General features: G+C 50.0%; 1 protein-coding gene across 1 annotated transcript; it reads left to right on the top strand.

Annotated features, from left to right (window-relative positions):
* Positions 1 to 5,283: 5,283 nt before the first annotated feature.
* Positions 5,284 to 8,351, top strand: LOC147096911 (uncharacterized). The gene is made up of 3 exons (XM_085972552.1): positions 5,284 to 5,388; positions 5,820 to 5,946; positions 7,268 to 8,351. Exons 1-3 carry the CDS (start codon positions 5,340 to 5,342, stop codon positions 8,175 to 8,177), a joined length of 1,086 nt encoding a protein of 361 aa, XP_085828678.1. The 5' UTR covers positions 5,284 to 5,339; the 3' UTR covers positions 8,178 to 8,351.
* Positions 8,352 to 8,840: the final 489 nt, after the last annotated feature.

Here is an 8,840-nt window from a genome sequence, read left to right as displayed (position 1 = left end):
TCCGATAGTGCAGCACTCCATCAGCACTGCCCCGCCAACAGTGCAGCACTCCCTCAGTACTGCCCCTCCGACAGTGCAGCACTCCCTCAGTACTGCCCCTACAACAGTGCAGCAATCCCTCAGTACTGACCCTCCGACAATGCGGCACTCCCTCAGTACTGCCCCTCCGACAGTGCAGCGCTCCCTCAGTACTGCCCCTCCAACAGTGCAGCGCTCCCTCAGTACTGACCCTCCGACAGTGCGGCGCTCCATCAGCACTGCCCCGCCGACAGTGCAGCACTCCCTCAGTACTGCCCCTCCGACAGTGCAGCACTCCATCAGCACTGCCCCGCCGACAGTGCAGCACTCCCTCAGTACTGCCCCTCCAACAGTGCAGCGCTCCCTCAGCACTGCCCCTCCGACAGTGCAGCACTCCATCAGCACTGCCCCGCCAACAGTGCAGCACTCCCTCAGTACTGCCCCTCCGACAGTGCAGCACTCCCTCAGTACTGCCCCTACAACAGTGCAGCACTCCCTCAGTACTGACCCTCCGACAGTGCAGCACTCCCTCAGTACTGCCCCTACAACAGTGCAGCACTCCCTCAGTACTGACCCTCCGACAGTGCGGCACTCCCTCAGTACTGCCCCTCCGACAGTGCAGCGCTCCCTCAGTACTGCCCCTCCAGAAGTGCAGCGCTCCCTCAGTACTGACCCCCCGACAGTGCGGCGCTCCATCAGTACTGCCCCTCCGACAGTGCAGCAGTCCCTCAGGAGGACAAAGGGCTTAATTAAGAGTGGGGAAGACAGATTATGAGAGTAGGTTTGCAGGGACCATAAAAACTGACTGTAACAGCTTCTATTGATATGTGAAGGGAAAAAGATTGGTGAAGTCAAGCGTGGGTCCCTTGCAGTCAATATCAGGGGAATTTATAATGGGAAACAAAGAAATGGCTGACCAATTAAATGGTTCTGTCTTCACAAAGGAGGACACAAACAACCTCCCAGATATGTCGGGAACATTGGGTCTAATGAGAGGGTGGAACTGAATTAAATCAGTATTTGTAGTGAAATGGTGCTAGGGAAATTGATGGGATTGAAGGCCAATAAATGCCCAGGGCCTGATAATCTACATCTTAGGGTACTTAAGGAAATGGCCCTAGAAATAGTAGATGCATTGCTGGTCATCTTCCAAAATTCTATAGACTCTGGAACAGTTCCCATGGATTGGAGGGTAGCTAATGTAACCCCACAATTTAAAAAAGGTGGTAGAGAGAAAACGGGTAATTATAGACCGGTAAGCCTGACATTGGTAGTGGGGAAAATGCTCAAGTCCATTATAAAAGATGTAATAGCAGAGCACTTGGAAATCAGTGACAGTATCGGACAAAGTCACCATGGATTTACAAAAGGTAAATCATGCTTGACTAATCTACTGGAATTTTTTGAGGATGTTACTGGTAGAATAGATAAGGGAGAACCAGTGGATGTGGTGTATTTGGACTTCCAGAAGGCTTTCGATAAGGTCCCACATAAGAGATTAGCATGCAAAGTTAAAACACATGGGATTGGGGGTAAGGTACAGACTTGGATAGAGAACTGGTTGGCAGACAGGAAGCAATTAATTGGAATAAACGGGTCTTTTTCCAAGTGGCAGGCAGTGACTAGTGGGGTACCGCAGTGATCGGTGCTAGGACCCCAGCTATTCACAATATATATTAATAATATAGACAAGGGAACTAGATGTAATATCTCCAAGTTTGCAGATGACACAAAGCTAGGTGGGCGTGTGTGCTGTGACGAGGATGCAGAGAAACTCCAGTATGATCTGGACAGGTTGGGTGATTGGGCAGATGCATGGCAGATACAGAATAATATGGATAAATGCGAGGTTATCCACTTTGGTGGCAAAAACAGGAAGACAGATTATTATCTGAATGGCAATAGATTGGGAAAAGGGGAAGTGCAACGAGACCTGGGTGTCCTTGTGCACCAGTTGCTGAAGGTAAGCATGCCGGTGCAGCAGGCGGTTAAGAAGGCAAATGGTATGTTGGCCTTCATAGTGAGAGGATTCGAGTACAGGAGCAAGGATGTCTTGTTGTAGTTGTTCAGGGCCTTGGTGAGACCACACCTTGAGTATTGTGTGCAGTTTTGGTCACCTTATCTGAGGAAGGATGTTCTTGCCATGGAGGGAGTACAGTGAAGATTCACCAGACTGATACCTGGGATGGCAGGAATGACGTATGAGGAGAGATTGGGTCGATTAGGCTTATATTCACTAGAGTTTAGAAGAATGAGAGGGGATCTCATTGAAACTTACAAAATTCTAACAGGACTAGACAGACTAGATGCAAGAAGGATATTCCGGATGGCGGGGAGTCCAGAACCAGGGGTCACAGTCTAAGGATAAGGGGTAAGCCATTTACGACTGAAATGATGAGAAATTTCTTCACCCAGAGAGTGGTAAAGCTGTGGAATTCTATACCACAGAAGGCAGTTGAGGCCAGAAGGAGTTAGATATATTTCTTAAGGCTAAAGGGATCAAGGGATATGGGGAGAAAGCAGGGACAGGGTACTGAATTTGGATGATCAGCCATGATCTCATTAAATGGCGGATCAGGCTTGAGGGGCCGAATGGCCTACTCCTGCACCTATCTTCTATGTCTCTATGTTTCTCAGTACTGCCCCTTACAACAGTGCAGCGCTCCCTCAGTACTGCCCCTCCGACAGTGTGCTGCTCCCTCAGTACTGCCCCTCCGACAGTGATGCGCTCCCCCAGTACTGCCTCTCTGACAGTGCGGCGCTCCCTCAGTACTGCCCCTCCGACAGTGTGCTGCTCCCTCAGTACTGCCCCTCCGACAGAGATGCGCTCCCCCAGTACTGCCCCTCTGACAGTGCGGCGCTCCCTCAGTACTGCCCCTCCGACAGTGTGGTGCTCCCTCAGTACTGCCCCTCCGACAGTGTGGTGCTCCCTCAGTACTGCCCCTCCGACAGTGCGGTGCTCCCTCAATACTGTCCCTCTGACAGTGCGGCGCTCCCTCAGTACTGCCCCTCCGACAGTGCGACGCTCCCTCAGTACTGCCCCTCCGACAGTGCGGCGCTCCCTCAGTACTGCCCCTCTGACAGTTCGGCGCTCCCTCAGTACTGCCCCTCTGACAGTGCGGCGCTCCCTCAGTTCCACACTGGAATGTCAGCCTGATTTTTGCGCTCAAGTCTCTGGAGTTGGATTTGATCCCACTACCTTGTGAATCAGAGGCGAGAGTGCGACCCACTGAGTGAGATTGTGGGCGAGGTTCGCAACGGGCAGATTAATGCATGGACACACTGGGCGTGTGCCCAGGGGCACCAGCCAGGGGACAGATTGATTTAAACCTAGCATATTGTTATTATCGTAGTGTGGAAACATTCACTGGGGCTATTTGTTCCTGCATTTCACTACATGCTGGAGATTGAATGGATGGGGCGTTTGCGGCTCTTACTGACAGGACAGTATCTGTTGTTTCCACAAAGACTGATTGTCTGCTTAAGATGGTTTATATGAAGCTGCTCGATCGGGCAGTGTCGAGGGACCTTGCCTCACGAGGAGGTGGCATCAAAGATTCTTACAGCACAGAAGGAGGCCATTCGGCCCATCGTGCCTGTGCCGGCTCTTTGAAAGAGCTCTCCAATTAATCCCACTCTAATAAAAGCAGTAAATGCTGGAAATACTCAGCAGGTCAGGCAGCATCTGTAGAGAGAGAAACAGATTCAACGTTTCAGGTCGATGACCTTCCGTTAATTAATCCCACTCCCCCGACCTTTCCCCACAGCTCTGCAAATTTTTAATTTTCCAGTATTTATCCAATTCCCTTTTGAAAGTTACTATTGAATCTGCTTCCACCGCCCTTTCAGGCAGCACATTCCAGATCACAACAACTCGCTGCGTAAAAAAAGTTCTCTTCATCTCCCCTCTGGTTCTTTTGCTAATTATCTTCAATCTGTGTCCTCTGGTTACCGACCCTCCTGTCACTGGAGGCACTTTCTCCCCATCTACTCGATCAAAATGCTTCATAATAAGTCCTAAGAACTTTAATAAGTTCCAGGTGTTATCAAACTTTGGCCTTTGTACCGAGAGATGAATTTTGATCGGAGTTTGCCCTCTCAGTGGTGTTGGAGCCACATTTGAGGAAACACATCAGCGCTCACCGTGGCAGGGCTGTTGGTAGCTCCACGTTGTCTCTCGGCATCAGGGAAAGTCCATGAGTGGAGCTCGAGCAGGCCAGCTCCTTATCAGCTGCTGATAAGATGCCCTCATATAGAGCCCGGCCTGTGGGACTGGGACACTGAGCTTCAGGAGGGCCAGAGCACAGGCAGGTGAGAGGAACACTGAGTGCAGCAACTGTGGCTCACACTGCTCCAACCCGGGGAACACGCAGGGTTCACTCACTCACCTGGGCCCCGGGTTCACTCACTCACCTGGGCCCCGGGTTCACTCACTCACCTGGGCCCCGGGTTCACTCACTCACCTGGGCCCCGGGTTCACTCACTCACCTGGGCCCCGGGTTCACTCACTCACCTGGGCCCCGGGTTCACTCACTCACCTGGGCCCCGGGTTCACTCACTCACCTGGGCCCCGGGTTCACTCACTCACCTGGGCCCCGGGTTCACTCACTCACCTGGGCCCCGGGTTCACTCACTCACCTGGGCCCCGGGTTCACTCACTCACCTGGGCCCCGGGTTCACTCACTCACCTGGGCCCCGGGTTCACTCACTCACCTGGGCCCCGGGTTCACTCACTCACCTGGGCCCCGGGTTCACTCACTCACCTGGGCCCCGGGTTCACTCACTCACCTGGGCCCCGGGTTCACTCACTCACCTGGGCCCCGGGTTCACTCACTCACCTGGGCCCCGGGTTCACTCACTCACCTGGGCCCCGGGTTCACTCACTCACCTGGGCCCCGGGTTCACTCACTCACCTGGGCCCCGGGTTCACTCACTCACCTGGGCCCCGGGTTCACTCACTCACCTGGGCCCCGGGTTCACTCACTCACCTGGGCCCCGGGTTTACCAGGTGTCTCAGCGTAAGCTCACAGTGTCCCAGACAACTGGTCGAGGCTGACATTTGATATCCAGAATACTGTTTAATATTTACAGTCAGCTGACAGTTTAGAATTGAGTGGAGTTCAGAGGGAGAGAGTAATACTCTGAATGTCCTGTAAATATGTGAAAATGATTTTCAGTGGGGAGAAAGTTCCACTCAGAAAGCAATGACGGCTGATTAAGGAATTAATCTCTCAGTCTAACTCTGATTTTTGTCTTTTTACAGAATCGCTGAAAAGAAAGACAGAAACTGTATTTAATTTGCGCCGTTTGAGAAATCAGCCATGTGTTCCAGGGCAATCCTTGTGCTTGTAGCCGCCATCTTGGTCTCAGGTATGTGTTTCTCATTTTCCTGCGTTTTTTGACTATTTGTGAACTGTTCATGGACCTCACACATGAGATCCTCACGCTCCCTGGGCCACTTTGATCTCAGCTCTCGCGCTCAGAGACCAGTACGTTGCCTGTTCTACCATTCAGTGTCTCTTTGGGGAACGACCTGCTTCATCCTTGTGTCTGGGCTTGTTTTAAACCCCGGTCCCAATTGTTCCAAGATGAGGGATTTTACCCAATGAATAATCCAGCAGTGATTCCCCAGAGGGGAGCACCGGATTTATCCTTTTATTTACCGATGGGCAGCCAGCAAATGGGATTTGGTGAAGTCTCCCTTGGACCATCACCAGCCACTTGTCTGTGAAATGAACAGCAGATTAATTGAATGTTCTTGTTGTCCTGCTGTGATATACCCATTTCCTTCCTCCCTATAGGCTCCCAGGCTGGTGTCAATGGAGATCAGGGCCGAGATGCCTTCTGGGATTACATCAGCCAATTGACCAACGATGCCAAGGACGGCGTAGATCAGATCCAGGGCTCGGAAATCGGCCAACGACTCAGGTGAGTAACGGGTGTGAGCTGGCTCAGTCAGTACCAGTCAGGCTCTTGGGGCACAGTATCAAATGGTGGCTCAGCAGACTGAGATTTTAAGTTAAAGCTTCTTCCGCCTGCTTTATAACCAACCAGGAACCAGACTAGAGATTGAAACAAAGGACGTTACCCACAGGGAGCAGTGGAACAGACTCGCTGCAAAACTGAAAGCTCCTTCAGCAACAAAACTTGATCAATAGGTGTAGGTGTAGGTACAGGAACGGATAGGTGAACACACCTGAATAGGTGTAGGTACAGGAACGGATAGGTGAACACACCTGAATAGGTGTAGGTACAGGAACGGATAGGTGAACACACCTGAATAGGTGTAGGTATACCTAAGTGTAGGTGATGAAATAAAGACTCACTATGCACTTGGTTGTACTTAAAGCAAGGCTTTAATCGACTTGTAACAACACATGGAGGTCTAGTTAGTAGTCACTAGCTTCCTGTTTCCAGATTGTCTCTGGTCAAGATGGGCCCACGCCCGAGTATTTATACTCCTCGGATGGCGCCATCAGCTGGCCGTTCATTAGTACCTCCTGAGTTACTTCTTGTAGAAGTTGCGATTTATGACAGTAGGCATAGCACAGATGCAGATAAAGTTAAATATAGGCATAGCTATGGGAAGGTGTAGGCAAAGGTTAGTTTAGGTGTAGGAAGAGGCAGATATAAGGTACAGGTGAGTAAAGGCACAGGTACAGGTGAATAGAAAATAAAACGATGTGTGCTGTAAAACAGGCTACTGCCTCGCGATCACCAAAGACCAATTTCTCCCCCAATATTCTAACTGGGCTCTAATCAACGGTCTGTAACGGTTTAGCATCACCTCTTTGCTTTTGTACTCAATGCCGTTATTTCTAAACCCAGATACTCTTTGCAGCGTTATCAGTACCTTTAAAGATGTGTTTCGCGGCTCCTCTGCGCCTTGTTGAGTTTTAGTGTAAATGTCCTCATTGAATCATAGCATCCTACAACACAGAAAGAGGCCATTCGGCCCATCCTGCCTGCGCCCCCTCCTTATTCTTCCTCCCAAAATGTAACAGGTAGGAAAGGAGTGAAGGAGCGAAGGATATTGGGGGCATCACGCTCTCTCCTCCCAAAGACCAGATACAATTTACCGTGAAAGGCTTCATGGTTCAAAAGTCCTTTCTAATTCTGTGCTCTCCTTCCTTCTCTTGTGTTTTGTACAATATTTGTCTGAGAATTGCACTTGGACATGGCCCCTTTTCTAAATAACTGTGTCCATATTCTATAATAAGGTTAAGAATAAATGTCTCCTGTTTTCCAGTTATCTTATAAAGGATAACCTGCAGAGCGTCAATGGCTATGCTGAGGATCTCCGCCAGAAACTGACTCCCCTTACAGACAGCCTTCATGTGAAGATGACAGTAGACGCTGAGAACCTTCGCCAACAGATCAGGCAGGAGCTGGAAGACCTGAGGGCGAAACTTTCTCCTTTTGCTGATGGGGTCCACCAGAAGATCATCAGGGACATTGACGAATTTCATCAGAAGCTGACACCTTACGCCGAAGAACTCCGCCACCAGCTGAACAACAATGCTGAGGAACTTCGCCAGACATTGACTCCCTACACCAAAGAGCTTCAGGCCAAACTCGCAGAGAATGCAGAGAACCTGAGGGAAGTTCTGACTCCGTACGCTGAACAACTGCAGCTGAAGATCAATGAAAACGTTGACAATCTGAGCCAGAAGGTGGCCGCCAATGCTGAGGAGTTCCGCACCAGGTTTGATGAGGAAATCCAGGAGATCCGCAATAGCCTGGCTCCCTATGCCAAAGACGTCCAGGTCAAGATGATCCAACGGATTGGTGAAATGACCCAGAGGGTTGTTCCATACGCTGAGGAGCTACAGGCAAAGGTGAATGAGAATGTGGAAGTTCTGAAACAAAGGCTGGTCCCTTACGTGGCAGAACTGAAAGTAAAGCTCAACGAGAACGTGGGAAACATGAACCAAAATTTGGCCCCATACATCGCAGATCTCAACAGCAACATGATCCAGAGAATCGAGGAGTTCCATCAGAACATGGCTCTTTACTCTGAGCAGCTGAGCAAAGTGGTCAGCCAGAATATGGAGGAGATGCGAGAGAGACTTGCCCCGTATGCAGACAACATTCAGCAGGACCTTCAGATCCAACTTGCAACTTTGTGGGATAACTTCCGTCAGAACTTGGAGAACTAAATGTGAAATAGAAAGTGACTCAGCCAGACTGTGGTCCAGGAGTGTGGGGTCTTCTTGGAGCACAGAGCACTGTGTCTTTGATTTGAACTGTTTTCAATGTATTTAAAATCACTGTTTAAAATACTAGAGTGTTGACTGTAAAATATGGACAAGCAATCTTTAAATGACTTCAGAACAGAAAATGTTTCCGTGTTTTATTTCATCATTGTGAAGTGTCAGTCAGTAAATATCCAGTTTCTCTAATGATCTTATCTCATTGGCACAGATTCCTGAATTTGGAGGGTGGGATGGTTTTCGGCCCATGATATCCCCATGAATTCTGTCAATGCCTAATCTTGGTCAATGAAACAAGATACACGTAGAGCACTGGGCACAAGGATCCTCTCTCCCCCGCCGGATGGTTTCTGTCTCTCACTGGCCCCGTGTCTATCACTAGTGATATTAATGGTATAGGAGGAGTTCTCAGTGTGACCCTGGCCTGAAGCTGGGTTTCTAACTCCTGTTTCCCAGTCACAGTTTCCAACTCCCTAACTGCTCAACAGGACAACCTCAAACCGCCCCAACCACCTCTCACCCCAACAGCTCCCCAAGCCAATGGCCCCCGCACTAACTGCTGGCTCATTTCTAGTGGGTTCCAGGTGTCCCCACACAAAATGTACAAGT

This window comes from Somniosus microcephalus, chromosome 33, assembly GCF_052327205.1.
Source record: "Somniosus microcephalus isolate GS21.2 chromosome 33, FLI_Smic_1.0, whole genome shotgun sequence".
Lineage (NCBI taxonomy): Eukaryota > Metazoa > Chordata > Chondrichthyes > Squaliformes > Somniosidae > Somniosus > Somniosus microcephalus.
This window is presented reverse-complemented; position numbering and strand designations above follow the sequence as displayed.